Here is a 21,601-nt window from a genome sequence, read left to right as displayed (position 1 = left end):
TTGGAACTATTGAGTCATGTAATGGTCACAAAGAAAGTGCCAATTGACACCTAATTGACCAAATTGGGCGATGGGTTTGCACGTGCTTCTTCACGGTCGTTGTACTTCTTGAACTGCTGGTGGTTGTCTCCCTTGAATTTCTTCCACACCTGAGCATTTGATGCTCAACAAACCGATTAACTGCTGGATCTTCGAGATCCAGCATGAAAAATTGCTACAAAAGAAATAGGTTTGAGATTAGCCTTCTACATATGTAGGTAATTTAACATATATATATATATATGTTTACAAATTTATAAACTTACCGCCAGGTCACCCTTGACGACCTCGATGCACTCTCAGGGTACATAAGCCAATTTTAGGGCCTAGATTGAAAAATGTCTTGCGTCAACATACCGATCATGGAGTGCTACGACGTTGGGGAAAGTATAACAATTATTTAATATTCTAAACCTTTTTTCGATGTTGTCAACTCTGACGTCGAAAAAAGGCTAATATTTATATAACTATTTAAATTGTTGCCAACGTGTTCTGCAATGACGTCGTGGTATATCGAACGGTCACCTCAATGTGTCAAACCTTCTCCGACGTGCTTCTACCCAACGTCGGGGATTGTTAATAATAAAGTAAAATATTTAACCTTTGCCAACATCAGATATGATTGTGTCGGTGAAAGGTTTAATGAAAATTAAATACATAAATTGGCAGATATAGTCCGACACTGTGGATGACCACATTGGGGAATACGACCTACACCGACGTAGGATATTCTCCATCGATATTGGTTTCTTTTGTCGACGTTCTATTTCCCAACATTTGTCGAGACGTCGAGAAACTCTCTTTTTCTTTTAGTGATCTACCATATATCAGTATAACAAATAGGACTTTTAACCGCCCATAAGGAGTCGTCCTTTTCCTCTTTTTTTGGAGACCTTTTTCAACAATCTCACAAATTTTGCTCAACCCAAATAGAAAAGTGCACGTGATACCCACCCTCAAAAGGACGACTGCGATACGACCCTCCCTCTCACAATTGTCGTTCAACTGACGATGATGTGCCTTTCATCTTCGTTCGTCGTCGTTGTCTCTAATCGTCGTCTCTTTGCTCGTCGTCACTTTCATCACACAATTTCTTAAGAATATTCTATTTCTCTACTTCAATCTCTCGGACTTGCGATCTCTAGACTTCATCTAATCTCTCACTATCGTCCACGTGAGTTTCACTTAGGGTTCTTCATCTACCAGCTTGAGGTTAGTCTTCTTCTTCATTTTTTCTGATAGAAGTCATCACCGATAGCATGAGATGAAGGAAACTGAAGGGTAAATTTGAAAATTTAAAAAATTTACAGTTATATGACTAGTTAAAATTTGTCATTTTCATAAATATTATTCTCGTGTGTACATAATATTTATTTTCTAATTTGTGTTATTCGTGCAATTTTTCGAACTTTGATATGAGACAAGTTAGTTTTCTAGAGTTATTTTTTCTAACTATTATATCCGATTTTTGGAGAAGTTTAATTCGATTAAAATAATTTTGTGTTTGTATTAATTTCAAAGGGCTTTTTTTAAAATATAACAAACCAATAAAATATTTACATTGTATAGAACAATTTCAAAGACGAAAAAAATCCTACAGGCCCACAATAAAAAATACCAAAAATGCCCCAGTCAACACGTACGCAATTGATTGACCACTCTCGTGTGTAATATATTTGGTACATGATATATCGTTTAGATTTGGCTACCCAAATCTAAATGATTTTTTTTCAAGATTCTTGGTACACGATCATTTAGATCTAACTACCCCTAAATGATTTTTTGAAAGATTCTTTGATACACTAGACCCAAACCCTAAACCCTAAATCTAAAAGATCGTGATCCAAATCTAAACGATTGGGTATCAATATCTGAACGCTTTTTTTTTTCCAAATGTTTTATATTTGATACACGATCTTAATTCATATAACACTCGAAAAAAAATAAAATGTTATGATAGATTGAAAAGAAAGATTGTGCTTTCAAAAAAATATAAAAGAAAAATTGTAGAAAAAGAGAAGAAAGACGACGGAAAGAAAAAGAAAAAGAGAAGAAATAAGATGAAGAGAAAGAAAACCAGAAATATTTATTTAAAAAATGACATACTTCATTTGTTATTTGATTTTGTTATACGGACTGTAAATATTTCGATGTCTTGTTATATTTATGAAAATTAACCTAATTTGAATACAGTGAATACAATCAAGCATTCTTTTCTCTCAAAAAAGTAAACTCGTGCATAGGATTTTGCAATTATTTCTTCTCCGTGTTGATTTGTATCGAGGGTTTGGCAGTTTTTTTTTAATTAATGTCGATCTATGTGGAAGGTTGTGCAACACATTCTCAATGTTGATTTTATTTTGAAGGCTTTACATCTTGTTTTTTATGGTTGATTTATGGTGGGCTTTCTAGCTTGTTATGTTAACCTTTATTATCTTGAGGGATATTTATATAGCTTTGTTTTTTATGTTGACTTCTACGTCTTCTTTTCATTCCATCTTTCTCGTATTCATGATTTCTCCTTCCACCCACCAACCACTTGTGTTTCTCTCATTTGTGTTCTAACCCTCTCAAGTTTAGATTTTTTTTCATTTCAATCATTTTCATAGAAATAGTAAAAAATAACAAGTTTGACGAAATGTTTACGAACTATAGTATAAATGTGTACAAAAAATCATATAAATGGTATAAATCATGAGAAATGGTATGCATTTCTATCATGTATAAATCAATATATTCAATCACATAATAAGTCATGCTTATGATATCAATTTTACTTGCCTCATGGGCACTCCATTAGTAAAAGTTAATGCAATTACAATTATGTGTTTAAATGAATGAAGTTAATTACTAGTTAGGGATGATCTAATTAATACATGGGATGGAAATATAAACTTTCTTTTCAAAAAAAAAAAAAAAAAAAGAATAGTAGATAAAGATACGAAATTTGTATGGATGCAAAGACTTTTTCAACCATATGCACTCTCAAATATCTAATGAATTATTCTTTGATGATGGTGACTTCTCCACTTGCTTCCATTCCAATCACTTCAACAAAGTAAACTCATACCAGTCAGAATTATGAATTTTTTGGTTCTGCTAAAACTACTTTTGCTTTCTGTTAATTTATTTTCAAGACAAGAATTCATACTCCTCTACAAAAAGAAGAAAAGAAAAAAAGAAAAAAGAGAAGAAAAGTAATCTTGTTTCAATGGCGAAAAACGTGACCAATCATGCTTCTTCAACTACAATCATATTCCTATTTGCTTTCTTCTTTCTCTCCATTCCTGTTGCCGGTGACTCACAACCTCCCTACACTCCCGTCGACAATATACTTATTAAGTGTGGTTTTAATGGGAACTCCTCTGTACTTGGAGACACTCGCTCATGGATCGGAGATGTCAACTCAAAATTCTTCCCTTCTGATTTCCATTACAACCACGACTCAATTGCTTTGTCCCCACTCACACAACCTTCTTCCCCCGTTTATGAAACAACCCGGTTGTCCCCTTCCCAATTTGCCTACTCTTTTCCGGTTAGTCCAGGCCAGAAGTTCATTCGCCTTTACTTCTACTCTGCTTCTTACCCCAACTTTGACCGCTCCAAAGCCATCTTCTCTGTTAAACTCGGTCTCTTCTTCACTCTTCTCCATGACTTCAATGCTTCTTTCACTGCCGATGCTTTTGGTTCAAATGAAATGGTTAGGGAATTTTGTGTGTGTGTGGATGGAAACAATGAGAAGCTTAATCTGACATTCACTCCCTCAAATCAAGACTCGTATGCCTTCATTAGTGGGATTGAGATTGTATCCATGCCCTCATTCCTTTATTATACACCAATCGTTCCCAACGATGGAGGATTAAGTATACGAGATTTAAAGCTCGTCGGCCAAAACAATCCATCCTTCGAAATTGACAAATACACATCTTTGGAGACGGTGTACAGAGTAAATATTGGTGGACCATTTATCCCGCCTGTTGAGGACACTGGAATGTTTCGGACTTGGTCAGATGACACCAATTTGTTGGATGGATACATACACGATGATGCTCGACTTCTGAATACAACTATCCATCTCCACTACAGTTTAATACCAACGTACACCGCACCAGAACTCGTGTATCGAACTGCTCGGACAATGGGATCCAATGAAACAGATAACAAGAGCTACAATCTCACATGGGAATACCTTGTAGATCCTGGGTTCTATTACATGCTTCGTCTTCATTTTTGCGAGATTGACCCTGAAATCAGTGACATAAATGAAAGAATGTTCTTAATATACATCAAAGACAAGATCGCTGAGAAGAATATGGATGTGTTTCGTTTGGCTAATGGGAAAGGAATTCCATATCTCAAAGATTACATAGTTTTGGTACCTTCTGCAGGCACTACCAAAAAGAAAGTGAAGCTCTCTGTTAAGCTCCAAGCAAGTGCAGATGAGTGGAAAACTAGATGGGCAACTGTTCTCTTGAATGGAATTGAAATCTTCAAGTTAAATAACTCAAATGGTAATCTAGCTGGAGAAAATCCAGAGCCGCCTCTTATCTTCTCCCCTACTCAAACTCCTCCGTTGTCATCAGAAACAAACAGTAAATTGGTGATAGTTGTAGTAATATCCGTAGTAGTGGGAGTTCTGGTTGTTGTATTAGCTTTGGGTTTGTTTGTTCTGCATCGATGGAAAACATGTACAGATCACAGCTCGAGTGATGGAACTTCGTGGTGGGCTCCATATTCTATATCAACCAACAAATCAAGCAAGACCCGCAGCTCGAATCTCCCTTCTGATTTATGTCGTTACTTTTCACTAGCAGAGATTAGAGCCGCTACCAAAAATTTTGACGACATTTTCATTATTGGCGTTGGCGGATTTGGTAACGTGTACAAGGGTTACATTGATGATGGAGGCACCCAAGTGGCAATTAAGCGGCTAAAACAAGGTTCAAAACAGGGAGCGCATGAGTTCAAGACAGAGATCGAGATGCTCTCCCAACTCCGCCATCTCCATCTTGTTTCCCTAATAGGATTTTGTAATGATGAAAATGAAATGATTCTGGTGTATGATTACATGTCTCATGGAACACTTCGAAGTCACCTTTATGGAAACAATGAACAACCTCTCACATGGAAACAACGCCTCCAAATTTGCATTGGAGCTGCAAGAGGTCTACACTACCTCCACACCGGCGCCAAACACATAATCATCCATCGTGACGTAAAAACAACAAATATTTTATTGGACGAGAAATGGATTGCAAAGGTTTCCGATTTTGGGTTGTCAAAAGTCGGACCAATGAACATGTCCAAAGCACACATAAGCACAGTAGTCAAAGGTAGCTTTGGTTACCTTGACCCAGAGTACTACCGTCGACAACAGCTAACTGAAAAATCTGATGTATATTCATTCGGAGTAGTTCTCTGCGAAGTACTTTGCGCTCGTCCCCCATTGATGCGGCTTGCAGACAAGAAGCAAACACACATCGCAGGGTGGGTCCAGCGGTGTGCCCAGAACAACACAATCGCTCAAATTATTGATCCGAACATCAAGAACGAGATCTCACCAGAATGCTTGAGAAAGTTTGTAGAGATCGCAGTGAGTTGCATCCAAGATGAGGGAATGATGCGACCGTCGATGAATGATGTAGTGTGGAGTTTAGAGTTTGCATTGCAGCTACAAGATGCATCAAAGAACAATGGATGTGAAGATGGGGTAAAGGGAGGTAGTCATGAATATGAAAGGGATGAGGAGAAAGAAATGGAAGAGGAGGAAGAGTCTATATTCTCCAGTAGCGTTGATAGGAAATGGATGGGGAGCAGTGATATGACGACCCTAAATAGTGAAGAATCAGGAAAAGGAATGTCAAGAATTGTGTTTTCAGAGATTTTGGAACCCACTGCACGATGAGGAAGATGATCCATAATTGATTTGGAGTAAATTTCCAGGGGCATGCATGCGTTAGCAGAAAAAAAAGCACTTAAAGCTCAAATTTGCTGATGGATTTAAATAGTTATTTTGATTATTTTTTATATCAATTGTCTCAATCTAATGAGTTCTAATTTTCCTTTTGTTTTTGAGTTGGAGTCAAAATTGAGATAATTTGAGGGATATTTGGTTAAAGATTAAAGATCTTAAAAATAAAAGAATTTTGAATTTCAAATTAAAGAAAGAAAGAAAAAAAAGGGAAGAAAATTAAATTTGTTCACAACCTATGTTGGAAGTTCCTTTGCAATAATAGAAATCACATTCAAAATCAAATAGCAATCAACCCGAGATCACATACAGATCAAATATATGTTGGAGTTATTAAAAAAAGTAGTTTGGGATTCAAAAATTGGCCAAACTAGTTAAGATATGCTCTCGATGAGATATTCAACTAGGTTCGTTCTCCCTCTACATTTCTCTTATTTAGTTTTTGAAAAATGTTTGATGAAATAATTAATTTATGGGAAAATTGCATTGGGGGCACAGTACAAGTATCATTTAGCACTATTAGCACTAGGCTTTTCAGTTTTGCAAATATAGCAACTTTCTAATTTTTGTTGATATTTTATATTTTAATTTTTTCTTTATTCCAAAAATGTCCATATCCAAATCTCCATTGTTTTCTTTTCTCCTTCATTCTCTTTTTGTTTTAATCGTTCCCCGTCACTTTTTCATTCTCTTTTTATCGTTCATGTTATCATCACTTTTTCTCTTCCTCTTCTTGGTCTTCTCTGTCACTCCTTCAATCTCCATCGTTCTTGGTTTCTACTTTTCGCTACGTATCTTCTCCTCCTCCCTCTTTTCTACCATTGTTCTTCACGTATGTATTTCTTTCTATATTCTTTTTTAAAGCCCTAATATTCTTTCCTATATTTTGGTGTCCAAAATTGGTAAGGGACTTTGATCATCTCTTTTTTTTTCTTATGTGAATCGATCATCATCTATCCAAAATTAAGGCTACGATTTGTTCTTCTTCATCTCTTTTATTTGTTCCTCGTCTCTTTTACCGAAAGGGGCTTTGCATAGCTTTGTTTTATTTATTTATGTTTGGTTCTTTTTTATATATAAATTTGTATCAAATTTTTTATATCAGTGATATGGTGTACTTATATTATATGTATTAGTTGACTAATACATTTACTATGTATTTTTTATTTTCCAAAATTGTTGCAGTTCATTGTAGTTATGGTTAAGCTTACAGTAATATTGTTTTTCATGTGGTCAATGAATGAGCGACAAACCTATGTGGATTGCAAAATAAATTGTGTTTTGGTTGATGGAGTGATATCATCATTTGATTTGATTTTATTATTATTATTTTTTTTTTTTTTTGTCGTGAACTTGATACATATCAAAATTCAAGTTGAATAATTGTATAGAACTTCTAGTTTTGTTGCCTATAGGTAGTAATGGTGCTCATCGTGTTTTTAATTAAGGACCAATCTAAGCAATGTCCTTTAGTTGCTCATTTTATATATACAGTTTTGGATGTTTAATTGATTCTTCAGCTTCTTCTTCTATAGTTGAGAGTAATTTAGTAGGTGAATTAACATTTTTTAAAGATGTTGATATTACCACTATTAAGAATGAGTTGGCTTTTAAGGAGAAAGATTTGTTTTGTACGTAGTAACCAAATTTTTTTGAAGTCATTTCGCTGCAAGATCGATGTAATGAAGATGAGTTGTCTTTGGTTTGTTAGAGCATCACATTATATGTATTAGTTTTGTATATCAATGTTGTGATGTACTTATATTATATATATTAGTTGGTTGATATACTTAACTACATGATTTTCAGTTTTTCTCAGATTTTATGCAATTTATTTTAGTCTTATTAAGTATATGAATAATATAACTTAATGTATCAAACATATAATATATATCAAATGTTTACTAGTAAAGTATATTAAGTGTATCAACAGAGAACCTCAAATGTATCAAGTGTATTTTAATCAATCGAGTGTATCAGTAAACATAGAAAGTGTACCAATACATCAAGGGTATCAAACATATGAACTGTATCAAGTGTATTAAATTTTTCGAGTGTATCGGTGAAGTATAAAATGTTTATCAGTAGTGCATTTGGTGTATCAAACTTATAGAGAGTGTATTAGACTCATCAAGTGTATGAACAAAACATAACAAGTGTATGAACAAACCGTAACAAGTGTATCAACAATGCAATAATCGTATTATGCTTAGTGCATCAATGTATTTAATTGATTAAGTGTATTTGCAAAGTTTAACAAATGTATCAACAACATATCAAGTGTATCAAACCAATTATGTGTATCAAGTGTTATTTAATTCATCGAATGTATCAACAAGAATAACAAGTGTATAAAAAACACATCAAATGTATCAACAACATATCAAATAATGCATGAAAATGTTTCTAATTCTAAGGGGTAGGTTTGTAATTTTGCATTTTTCAAATATGGGTTGGACTTGATTTTTGCCATTTTTGCAAATCCAAAAATGGTGTGTCATAGGCTTAATTTATAAAACTAGTTGTGATATATTTGCAAGAGCCCCTAATTTATGAGTAAAAAAATAATTAATCTTTTGAAAGGAAAATATGAAATTTTTATATGCCTACTACTACAAGTAAAAAGCAAAAATGGTTATCTGCAAAGCATATTGCAATCTTCCCGATAACCATGTTTGCCACAGACGTAGGCTACATGATGGAAAAATAGAGCGTAAGGCACCTCCAGTAGTAATGAATGGCCAAGAAATCTTAGAACAACTAGATTCATTGGAGTTTCCAGCTATGAGTAAGCATCATGTATTGAAAGATAGAAAAAGAATGAGAGCTCTTAATTGGACAAAGAAATGTGTTTTCTTCGATCTTCTTTACTGATCAAGACTATTTATTCATTACAAACTTGATGTACGTTGTTAAATATTGAAGGAAAAACCAAGGATACCACGAATGTCCAGTTGGATCTACAAGATTTAAAAATAAGAAAAGATTTACATTTGATATTAGTCGTCAACTGATTGGTGAAACAACAAGCCAGCTACACGTTGACCAGCAACGAGCGGGTTGAGCTTTGCAAGTTCCTGAAAGCAATTAAGTTTTTCGAAGAATTCATTTTTAATATTTCACGATATGTGAATGAAAACGAGGGAAAATATTGGTGTGTTGATGCAAGAGACGTTTCCAATTCAGACGGTAAAATGGACAGATGCACCCCGAAAGTGCATTGAGGTCGACAAGGGCAGCCTAGGGGTAAGTTAGTAAATTTTTTAACATATATATATGTTGAACCTACGTATGTGGAAGACTAATCTCAAACCAATTTCTTTTGTACTCAAGTCTAGTCCTCTCCAGTAGGAGTCTTGTGATTGTGTTTGCAATAGTAAAATACATAATAACTATATAGAATAAATTTAAAATAAATTAAAGAATAAAATAATTCAAGAAGAGAGAAAGACCAAACTCTCGAGGTGGAACCTCGTGTCTCCAGTGGAGTCATCAAGCTGTCACGACATACTTGAGACGACGTGGAGCGGCCGATTTCCTAAAAAAGGATTAGGTATCAAATAAAACAAAAAGTGGAGTCCCCACCAATCTTCTATTATGGTGTGATTGGACACCAAAATAAAGTAAACAATTTTAGATAAATTCATAAAAATATATCTATGAAAATAGAGTTGAGTTTGAGAGACATTTGTGTACGAAAAATGTGTTAGGTACCTCATAACACCCATTTAGAAAATAGTAACCAATTTAATATTATGAATTGAAATCACTAATTTAAATAAAATTCATTTAAAATTTAAAAATAAAATTTTTAAAAATGTCTTATTTCACTACTCATCACCCCAACATTTAAAGTAATGATCTCATAAAATAGGTGGAGAGTATTTATCTATTAGACTATATTGAGGAAAATTTCCTCATCTTAAGAGAATTAGAAATTATTGCGATTTCTCAAAATCCATCTAAGGATAGTCTTTGAATAATTGATTTTTTTTGGAAAACATTTTATTAAATTTATTTTTTCTTAGGATCAAATCTTAGTCTCCTAAAGATATGAATATCTCATATCAAGAATCTAGAAATGACAGACTCACAAGCACTTTTAGATTCCATCCTAGAATCTTTGAGGAAAAAGTGCCAAAAAATGATAAAAAGTAATCAAATTAACGCTCATTAACTACATTGTATAATAAGGATATATTGAAAAAACATAAGTACGGTAGATTGCAAAAGAAAAGATAGATGCAAAGTAGGGGTGTTCGAAAAATTCGATAACTCGACCAACCCGGACTATGGGTTGGGTTGGGTTAAATTATGTTTTGGGTTGAGTTGGGTTAGAGAATTGAAAAAAAACAATGGATCGGGTTACCGAGTTGGGGTATTAAGGGTTAGACCGTTTTCAGTTTTTCATTTGTGTTTTGCTTGCCACCACTGTCCTACCCATTACCCAAATCTCTAGTACCCAGCACAACCTCTCTTTGCGTTTTGTCGTTCGACGTCCCATTTTACGTTAGACCATTTTGGCGTTGAACTTAATGGTCAAGTTTAAATGACAATTTAAAAAACAATTTGGAAAACATAATGCTTCACCTCTTCAAACGAACAAATATAAAAATTTAAAAAACAATATAATTAAAAAAAAAAAAAAAAAAAAACCAACCCGTTTTCAACCCAATCCGAATTTTTTGGGTTGGGTTGACCCTTGAATATTGAACGATAGGGTTCAAATTTTGCCAACTTAGTCACTTTGGATTGATCCATATTTTTTCTATAACCCGATCCACTATGGCTTACGTACACCCCTAAAGATAAGTGATTTTATTGGATTGATATTTCTAATCCCATATTTAATATATAGTTGAAATCAACAGGAAACAACCAATGATCAGAATGTAACAATTTTTAAAATTATTTCATTTTTAATGCATGTGATTAGAGTTTAAGATGCACTAAAAGTATTAGAGGGGTAGTTTGGTTTGCAATATAATGTTTCTAAAATGACATGTAAGAGAAGAGAAGCACTCAACTATAGCAACTTCTATTTTGGTCATTCAAAAAGTTATGAGAAGAATAAAAGTCATGGTGTGGAAGAAGAGAATAGAAAAAGGCTTGAAGACTTTTCAACTCAATTATTAGATCAATATATATATATATATATATATATATATATATATTGTGTTTAAAACATGATGGGCTCACCATCAAACTCACATACTATCACTTATAACAATCTAATTATTGCACTTCTTTTTCTTTTCCACAAAAAGCTAATTTTCATTAAATGAAAACAAAAGTCAAGTCTTTAACTTATTTTTAAATTTATTCCATTAATATATATTAATAACTTTTTTTTTTTTATTAATTCAAAGAGTTATCTACACACCCTCACGTCCTAGTTTATATTTCTTCCTTTTTTTCTTGTGTCAATTTTGCTACTCTTTTTCACATATGTAACAATCATTTTAGTTGAATAACAAATGAACTAGGAGTATCCCCCATTCCCTTGACTATGAACGGCCTCAAATGATTTCAATACCACTAGTTGTTGAATCATACAACACGAAGATGAAATAGGTCTACTATTGGATTCCATATTTGATTTTCTTTCTTTCTTTCTTTTCATCTTTTTTATCTATTTCTAGCTTTGAATTTTCTCTATTTCCATTCAAAACGTAAGAAGTTTCGTATACTATGGTCTTTCGCAAGATCCACTCTTTTTCCTATTCAAATATCATTGTCAAAGAGGATGCTTACTTGTCTCGCCCTGCTCCAAAACACTTAATACAACTTTACTTAAATAAATATCACGCAGTGAAGAAGAAATCAGTAAACTTCTCTTGTTAACTTAAACCAAAAAGTTTCTACAACATAAACAGCTCACGATACAAATTCTCAAAACAAAAGTTTAACAAGGAAATGCCAAAAAGCCTTCAGCCTTCAACCTTCAACAATTGTCTAGCTCTTCAACTCGATCGCTTAGCTCTTGAAACAATCATTTAACCTTGATTGATTACCTTGTAGCACAACCATTTAGCTACCTAGACGATCGCTTAGCATCGATAGTTTACCTTTCCACTTGATTGCTTAACTTTCTAAACGATTGCTTAACTTCTTACAACGTAAGGAGGAAAACTTAAAATGTAAGTCAAAAGACTTAGTGAGTGATAATTTTTTAAAACCTTTTGAGAATACATTTTATAACACAGGCTCAATTCTTCATTTTCATAAATCACAATCAATAAAACATACATTAGTCATCTACATAGCTTTCCACCAAGAACATGAACCATCCCTCACATGGACTACTATGATATCCTTTCAAAATCATCAACATCTCCTGAAATTTCATTGGTTCATTTCTTGTTGCTCACGCCACTGAGCTCAATACTATGATATCCTCGATGACTTCTTTCATCATTCTACACGATCGTTTAACCTCTTATACAATCGGCGAATCCTCTTACACGACCATTTATCCCTTTACATGATCGTTTACTTTATTATACCATCATTTAACAAAAGTATTTTTTTTCAAAGCCTTGTATTTAGGCACGAGTCTTACATTACTTCTCAAACAAACTTTTCTACATCTACTTATACAAATGTTGGTTTGTCAAGAATATGTAAGAAAAACATTAAAATCAAATCAAGAGATTGGAACCTTTTTTTTTAATATAGAAATTAGGTGAAGAGAGGAATTCAAATCACAAACGTAATAGTTCCTAAAAGACTTGAATGTTTGTTAAACTAAACAGTCTTGTTCACATTAAGAGATTGAAACATAATATTAACTTAATTAATTCTTACTCAAATTAGAATGCATATTGTCTTTTCTGTAAAATTTATTGATTCATTCCTTAGTAATTTTGATTTAAAAAGATTGTTGTAAGAAAAATAATAAACGAATGAGAAAAATATTTAGAGAACTAATAAATTTAAAAAATTGACAATATATTCACATCCTTTCATAGCTGTATGGCTATTTAATACTGATTCACTTCCATAAATTAAAAATGTACTACATGAAATTTAAAATTTTGTCAAATTAAAATTCGTGACATAACAAATATAAAAAGATGTCGCAATGGGTCTTTTCTTGACACAAAATAACAGTTGCTGATATTTTATAAATTTCATTGTCAAATATATTATGACATATAATTACTGTCATTTAAAGTTGATACTTTGTTTAGCATTATGTGTCTTGATGACACCTATAAAATGTTTTAAAAAAAAAACTATATAATGGCATTGTTTTGGTATATAACAATAACTTTCTACAAAAATTAAGATAAATTGAGGTGTTTGTCTTTGAAAAGAAGGTTATCAAATAAATCATTATAGAGAAAACTCATTCAACCAAATGTTTATTTGGTGTTTAATGAGAAATCTCTTTCAAATATCTATTTTTTTTCATATATTTTTTATGTTTCTTTTTCCTTTCTATTTTTTACTCCGGTTTTTTTCTTTTTAAATACTTTGAATATTTTTTCAATATGTGTTCACATATAATTAAATATAAATATTTGCAAATGTTTCTCTCTCACCCAAATCTATTTTGCATTAACATATGCGAAAGAAACCATGAAGACGTCAATAAAGAATATGATCGTTCAGTTTGTGAAATGAAGATGAACGAAGAACGTGATCGAATTGCACACATTTTTGTCTAATTGATATTATATTGTCTCGAAAAAATTATTGATCTTATTCACGTTTTGTTATTGAAAATCAATAATTATTTTTATGGTTATGTATTTATATTTCAAGATATTTGTGCTTCTAAAATTGAATTGTCCAAAAAAAATTGAAATTAATATTTAATTTCAAGTAACTAAAAAATTATTAATTTGAACCTAACTTACAATTAATTTTAAAATATGTTTATGAAAAAAGATTTAAAATGTGTATTTCTTTATGAAATTAATTCATAATATTTAATTGTGGTTTATAGTAATTTAACCTAAGTATAAACATTGTCAATACCCGACAATCCAAACACAAAACAATTTTGCATAAAAACATTTATAAAAAAAAAAATTCAAACCGAATATCTAAATATTTAGATTATATACTCATTTTATAAAAAAAGGTTTTTGAAAAAATATGTTTTAAAACAAAAAAACATCTTTTTCATAGACAATTCAAATCCACTCTAAATACAAAAATAATAAAAGTTTTAAGACAATTTTTCTTAGTCTTACAATTAGACATTTGAACCACTTTTTCTTGGCCTCTTCTTTTAAATTCTTTTTCTCCATTTAAATAATAATAATCACTTCACTCGCACAATATAGACTTTGCTTTCTTTTCTTTTTTTTCTTTCTTTCTACAATGTATTTCATTACAAACAAACTTGCTACCACAAATAAATACTTACTTATCCCTATCAATTTTTCAACTACTAAACTTGTTGATTACTCTTAAAAGACCCGCTTTAAATTTACATCAAATATTGGCGAGCATTCAAATAATAAGTTTGTTGAGTTAACCAAGATAAAGTGTAACAATATTAGTTTACTGGGTGCTCGCCTTACAATGATACTATAGAAAGGACATTTTCTACCGTAAATATTATAAAGATTCAATAATTGCATAAGGGAATGAGAGTGATGATTTTGTAACATGAATTAAGTGTAGACGTAGTCTCTTGAAAAGGATTTGCAGCAAAAAGTAAAGAAGTTTTAAAACTATTTGTGAAAATATGACCAACTTTTTATCCTCTTGAATTGTGTCACTTCAAAATACATCATTTTGATTATTTATTTTAGTTTCAGAACTATACTCAAATTACTTATATTGTAACTTTAATTTTAAAGTTATTTTAAATGTATCTTTTACTGGAATAATAGTATGCATTTGATTATGATGACGTGGTTTTGTGTATTATAAATTGAAATGTGGTTGAAGAAAATGAATATGGAACTCATATATAATGATTTGATTTTTGAGATAACAAAATTTTCTGATCCATCATTGTGTTCATAAATAAATGCTTAGTCCTTCTCATTGCCCAATTCTCATTTCTATAAGCTCTTCTCAAATTTCTTCGTTGCTGATATTTTAGAAACAATGATCTAACTGTAGTTTTTTTCTCAAATAATTATATCTACCTATTTTTACAAAATTGGATTCTTTTCTTTGATTAAAATAATTTAGATATAGAATGCAAACAAAAGGTATGTAATTATTTAGAATAATCTTTATTATACACCATTGGACTCGAACGACGAAGGTGGTCGGGGATTAAAGCAAGTTCGCCAAAATAATAAGTTCTTCCCTATTGAAAACTACTCATCTCTTGAGATGATATACCGAATTAATATTGGTGGAGGATTCATCTCCCCTACGGAGGACACTGGAATGTTCCGAACTTGGTTCAACGAAGAGAATAGTTTTTTGAAACCGTCTTCGGCAAACTATGATGCTCAACCTGCTAACAGCAGTATCCACCTTAATTACAGTAGTAAAGTTCCAGCATATATTGCACCAGAAAATGTGTATCGAACTGCTCGAACAATGGGACCCAATAATACAGAGAATAAGATATATAACCTGACGTGGGAGTACCCGGTAGCCCCTGGATTCTTTTACATGATTCGTCTTCATTTTTGTGAGTTTCAGGAAGAAATCAATTCTAGAGGTGATAGAGTATTCTTGATTTATATTAGAGACAACAGAGTTGAGTCATCTGCTGATGTGTTTGGTTGGGCGGGAGGAAAGGGGATTCCATATTATAGAGATTGCGTTATATTTCTTCCTCTAAATGACCAAAAGAAAGTGAATCTCTCCGTTACCCTCCAAGCAAATCCAGATGACTCCCGGAGTAGATTCACTAACGTGATCTTGAATGGAATTGAAATCTTCAAATTAAACTATTCGAATGGAAACTTTGGTGGCCAAAATCCAGACACACCTCCCACTACCCACACCCAAATTCTTCCACCATCAAAGAATAATTCACCTAGTAGAATAGAGATAATAGTAATAATTGTTGTGGTTGGAGGTGCTGTTGTGACGATATTTGCCGTAGGCTTGTTTGTTTTTTGGCGACGCATGTTTGTTTTTTGGCGACGCATAGCATTTATGGATCAAATCTCTAGCCACGGAACTTCATTGTGGCCTCTTTACTCCATATCAACAAACAAATCTAGTAAGTCTCGCACCTCAAGTCTACCCTCTAGTCTATGTCGTTACTTCTCGTTGGTGGATATTAAAGCTGCCACAAAGAATTTTGATGAAAATTTCATCATTGGCATTGGTGGATTTGGTAATGTCTACAAAGGTTATATTGATGATGGAGCCACACAAGTTGCAATTAAACGGTTGAAACCAGGTTCCAAACAAGGAGAACTCGAGTTCAAGACAGAGATTGAGTTGCTCTCACAACTTCGCCATCTCCATCTCGTCTCATTAATCGGATATTGCAATGATGGAAATGAAATGATTTTAGTGTATGATTATATGTCTCGTGGAACCCTTCGCAATCATCTTCATGGTGATGATGAACAACCTCTCACATGGAAGCAACGCCTCCAAATCTGTATCGGAGTTGCAAAAGGGCTACATTATCTCCACACTGGGGCTAAACACACCGTCATCCACCGTGATGTGAAAAGCACTAATATTTTATTAGACGAGAGATGGGTGGCAAAAGTTTCTGATTTCGGGTTGTCCAAAGTCTGGCTAACGAACATGTCGAAAGCACACATCAGCACAGTAGTCAAAGGTAGCTTCGGTTACTTAGATCCAGAGTACTGTCGACATCAACAATTGACTGAAAAATCTGATGTTTATTCCTTTGGAGTGGTTCTTTGTGAAATGCTTTGTGCTCGTCGAGCATTGGTTAGCGGCAAAGATGAAATAACCGCCTTATTGGCTGAGTTAGTTCGACAGTGTTATCGTGAAAAGAGGATTGATGAGATTATAGACTCGAAAATCAAGGATGAAATTGCACCTGAATGCTTAAAAAGGTTCATGAAACTGGTGGTGAGTTGCATTGAAAGTGAGGGAAACAAACGACCGTCCATGAATGATATAGAGGAGGGGTTGGAGTTTGTATTAAAATTACAAGAAGAAGGGAGGAATGGTGGAGATGAGCATAATGGAATCAACAATGAAGAAGGTTGGATCCTTAGGGATGAAGCCCTATCAGACAGTAGTAGTGAGATGATGACAAGTAGCAACCAAAATTCATGTTTCGTATATCATCAGGGGACATCAGGTCTTGTGTTCTCTGAACTTGAAGACCTACCAGGAAGATGAAGAACTCAAGCTAATTAGCCTAATTATAAGATGTTCGAAAACAGAGTCCAAGTGGATTTTCTTTCTTCTTTTCTGTGTGTGTGTGTTCTCATACACTTGCCTATTGGTAAATGGACTCTCAAACAAATTTTGATATGAATTCTTTACAACTTGGGTGTGAAAACAATGAAATCTTTTTCAATATTGAAATTTATGCAAAAAATTGAAATTTCCTTCAGTACAGTATAGTTGAAGGCTTGGAGAGATTAGACATTAAGAAAAGAAAATAAATGAGTAGAAGGCTGATTAATTTGTCCAAACAATTCAATGCAATGGTGTTTTAGTTTATGTTGCCATTAAGCTGTTGTGGTTGCATGCTAGAGAGTACTATTGTGGCGGTGTAATTGTTGCATAGTGCAACCTACTCTGTTTGTCGCATTAAAAATAAATGTTGTAATAAACCTTTTGTATAGTTAAACCACTACACAATTGAATCTCTACCACAATACTTCACTAAAAATTGTGACCAAACTTTTGCAATTTGTATCAACAATGCAACCTTTACTACAACAAAAAAAAACTATCTATTACACATGTGTACATCCCAAAATTAAAGGAAGGAAAAAAAACTGTCACGTAAAAATCAGCTTTTTTGGCCAAAAATTTTCTAATAACATTTTCCTCAACGCTCTAGCGCAATCTCTTCACTCCAGCGCCAGTGTAACCTCCTCTACCAAACGACGACACCTCCTCTGTCGCAACCTCTTCAATCCATGCCCGTCATCTCCAATCCGCTGCAATCTCTTCAATTTGTACCCATCACCTCCTCTGCCGATAAGTCTTTTGTTCCTTCTCTCTTTCTCTCTCTCTCACGTCGTTCTCTCTCACTCTTTCCCGCAACTCCATGGGTCAAACTGGGTGTGGAATTTGCAATTCTCACTTTTCCTATGCTTTGATTCAATAGTAAATCAGCTCCAATTTCATTGTCTGTGCTTCTATCAAATTAGTAATCAGTCGGGTGAGTTTATTCATTAGATGAGACATGGGTCATCACAAGAATTAGATAAATCTTCACAAGTGTCGTGTGGAATTAGATATAGCTTCACAAAAAAGAGGGCATGCCCTCTGTTTTCGCTAAAGTGAAATTTTAAAAATCTCATCTGCAGTTCACGGCCAAGGTGGAGAAGTTTAAAAATTTTAGAATTTTAAACACCTACCAAAGTATTGTGTACTGAATTGCCTTTTTCTTTTCTTTTCTTTTTTTATGTTTTCATCATTGCCTCACTCATCTGTAGTTCACAGCCAAGATGTTGAAATTATGGTCTTCACCACATAAAAGATTTTCTCACTCACAATCTTGGCCATTAAACTTACCCACATGTGAACATTTTCTGGTATTGTGTTTGATTTTCACGTTTTCTGTCTCTTTCACTTTTATTTATTTGGCTCTTCAAACGACCAAACACACGAGTCTCTCACTGTTATTATGATTTTAGTTATGAGATTTAGAAGAGTTTTGATATATAAATTTTAACTCTACTAGTTAATTTGATATTTTCTTTTTAATAATGAGCTGCTCTCGTCTTCTATTCATGAACATGACTTACACATTGTCAGTGTACTATGTAATCTTTGTGTGTTAGTTTTTTATTCTTTACATTTTCCATTTATCTTTAATGGTTGATTTTATAACTACTTAATTCCTCCTGTATTTTCCGTATTTGTGTTTGAACCATGATTTTGTTGGCAGTTCCCATTTGCGGCCTCATGTCTATTGTAGACATAGTTGGCACTCAAGATTTTCGTAAGTTGTAAGGTGCCTCACAGTTCATCTCTCAGATTAAGGTATCTACATGGAAACAAGTTGACTAGGCCAATTCTAACTCATTTCTTTTGTGTACTTATTAAATAACTTCAGCAATTGAGTTTAAGTTTTTACAAGCAAATGAATGATATAACCAGTTGGTTGGTACAATTCTTTCTGAACTCGAAAAATTGGATCAGTTGTTTGAACTGTGAGTTACATTTTTTAGCTTCTGATCATTCATTGTTTGATCCTCTCACAACAGTGAATAATAAAACTGCCTTTTTGTCTACAGCAAATAATTATCTTAAAGGACCTATCCTTCACAACACATCAGTTCTTGCACTGCATTGAATCAATTGTAAGATATCCAACTACCTTTCGCTGAAATTTCATAGGTGACTAAAAATGCTTTGGTGGAATGGTTACAGAATGCCAACTTTCTAAACCATGGCTTCTACGGTGTAAATAGGTGAATCATAGCAATCTTGTACCTATGGTTCCATGTAACATTAGTTGTGTGAAAGAATTTTGTGCTTTTTGACCAATTTTTGTTACTATACTTTTAAGATTCCTTTTGTAAGGCAATATGTACCTCTTTTAGTACGATGAGTATAAGTATTTATATTTTTTCTTAGGAAGACTCCAGTATTTTTGAATTATAAGTCCATGTTCAAGGAACCCTTTTGTTTGGGGGCGTACAACTCGCAGGAATTGCCCGGAGCAATTCGACCCCCCTCTCAATCACCCACGAGCTTGTCGATCTCGCAATGCACAATTTTTTGTGATTCTACCTTGGTATGTTATTTGTAATTTTATAATTTGAATCTACTTTGTTGCTTCATATCCAAGTGTTGATTCATATCCCTCTATTGTTTGTTTCCTTTTTGTTTGTTTGACAGTTTAGACGGGAGGATTAAATTGAGTGCTGAGGGGAATTAAGAGGAGGGGGATTAAGATCGTAGAAGGGAAGTTAGTTGTTTTCAATGTGATAGTATAGGCTTTTTCAATATAGACAAATTTTTACTCTTATATATGATGTTCATGAAGAATTGTGCATCTTTTAAGGGAGGAATTTTGGGACATGCATGTGTTAAAAGTTTATTTACTTTTGTGAGTGATGGAGAGCATAATATAATTATAATAATGGCTTATCCTTTTTGTTTTTTCATTTTCTATAAGTTTGAATTAGTTCATGTTTCATGTTGAGTTTGCAAATTAAGTTATGGTTGATTTAGAGCTTTCTTGTGTCTCACTATTTTTTTTATGAAACTTGGCTAATAATATAACCTGTCATGTTAGGATAAATAAGGGTTGACGGGGTTACCCTCAATTTGAATTGATTAAGCATTCGGGGGAAGAGAGGAGGGGGATTAAGGGCACTCTATTTTATAATAAGAAGTGTGCCCTCTTGTTATTCTCCTAAAATCTCATTATTGTTTTTTCTTCAATCATACGTTAATGGGAGTATTAACTTCTGACCTATTGAATAAGGACATGTTTTAACCAACTCAGGTTTAAAAGTAATGTCACAATTTATTAACTTGCTCATTTGTCACATAGCCCTTGGGTAAACCCATATACTTTGTGTGAGACATTATCACTGTTTTTATTAAGGGATGGAATTTCATACTTTCTATTTTTGATTTACTTGTAAATTGTTTCAAACTTGATTGAAAATGTTATAATTAAAGCTGTGGTTGTTGTTATCCTCTGTTATATGTCATTTTCACTGTGCATCATTCATTGTGCCTTAATTAGCTTTAAATAAAACTTTCTTTTAGGTAATGTTCTTTAGTCATACTCTAAAATGAGATTTGTTTTCTTACTAGGTTTGGAAGAATTCATTTGAGCAATAAAGTCAACTTGGAGCAATTGATTGATATAAGATTTTTTATATGGTTGGTAGCAAAATCTTGGTTCCAATGTATTGATTTTAGGTTTGTTGGAAGTTAAAGATGTCAATGTTTATTCTTTTCGTATGTAAACTACCTTTTGAACAAAAGATGGTTATTAGTCAATGAGTGTAGGAATATTACAAAGTGTATTATTACGTGTGTGTATATATATATATATTAAAGTGTTGACTCTTTGTTTTATATGGGTGTGATGTATTAGAATATTATTGTTATTGAACTGATTAGTGTAAATGTGTAATGGTAGAGTGGCAAGAAGAACAGAAATTGAGGAATATGCGACAGAAAAAAAAATGTAAATTGAGGAATATATGACAAAGAAAAACTATCATAATATATGAATTCGTGACATTTTATAATTGTCGTCAATATCAAAACAATGACAATTTAATTTTATAAAAACTATCATGATTGGTCTATCCTTGACAGGAAAAAAATGTTACAATATACGAATTTGTGACATTTTGTAACTGTCTTCAATATCAAAGCATTGGCATTTTCTTTTATAAAAATCATCACGATTGACATATCCTTAACAGGAAAAAAAATGTCATAATATATAAACTCGTGACATTTTCATAACTGTCGTCAGTATGCAAATGATGACACTATTATTTGTTGTCATAA

General features: G+C 32.9%; 2 protein-coding genes and 1 long non-coding RNA gene across 5 annotated transcripts; all 3 read left to right on the top strand.

Annotated features, from left to right (window-relative positions):
- The first annotated feature begins 3,113 nt into the window (after positions 1-3,113).
- Positions 3,114-6,157, top strand: LOC105435214 (receptor-like protein kinase FERONIA). The gene has a single exon (XM_011655112.2). It carries the CDS (start codon positions 3,251-3,253, stop codon positions 5,942-5,944), a length of 2,694 nt encoding a protein of 897 aa, XP_011653414.1. The 5' UTR covers positions 3,114-3,250; the 3' UTR covers positions 5,945-6,157.
- A 9,057-nt stretch (positions 6,158-15,214) lies between these two features.
- On the top strand, positions 15,215-17,711 carry LOC101217490 (receptor-like protein kinase FERONIA). Its single transcript, XM_031884450.1, has one exon. The coding sequence runs from the start codon at positions 15,317-15,319 to the stop codon at positions 17,273-17,275; it is 1,959 nt and encodes a 652-aa protein (XP_031740310.1). The 5' UTR covers positions 15,215-15,316; the 3' UTR covers positions 17,276-17,711.
- Positions 17,712-17,827: 116 nt separating this feature from the next.
- On the top strand, positions 17,828-21,266 carry LOC105435213. 3 transcript variants are annotated; one of them, XR_004216145.1, is made up of 4 exons: positions 17,828-18,272; positions 19,005-19,099; positions 19,354-19,856; positions 19,961-21,266. It is a non-coding gene; the product is annotated as an uncharacterized LOC105435213 (long non-coding RNA). The 3 variants fall into 3 exon arrangements; XR_004216146.1 differs by having other exon boundaries at positions 17,828-18,866; positions 20,891-21,266; XR_004216144.1 differs by having other exon boundaries at positions 20,891-21,265.
- The last annotated feature ends 335 nt before the right edge of the window (positions 21,267-21,601 follow it).

This window comes from Cucumis sativus, chromosome 4 (assembly GCF_000004075.3).
Source record: "Cucumis sativus cultivar 9930 chromosome 4, Cucumber_9930_V3, whole genome shotgun sequence".
NCBI classification, from domain to species: domain Eukaryota; kingdom Viridiplantae; phylum Streptophyta; class Magnoliopsida; order Cucurbitales; family Cucurbitaceae; genus Cucumis; species Cucumis sativus.
This window is presented reverse-complemented; position numbering and strand designations above follow the sequence as displayed.

Bases quoted from the DNA above. Each gene is read 5' to 3' on its own strand.
- LOC101217490 (XM_031884450.1), top strand. From the start codon at position 15,317: ATGATATACCGAATTAATATTGGTGGAGGATTCATCTCCCCTACGGAG.
- LOC105435214 (XM_011655112.2), top strand. From the start codon at position 3,251: ATGGCGAAAAACGTGACCAATCATGCTTCTTCAACTACAATCATATTC.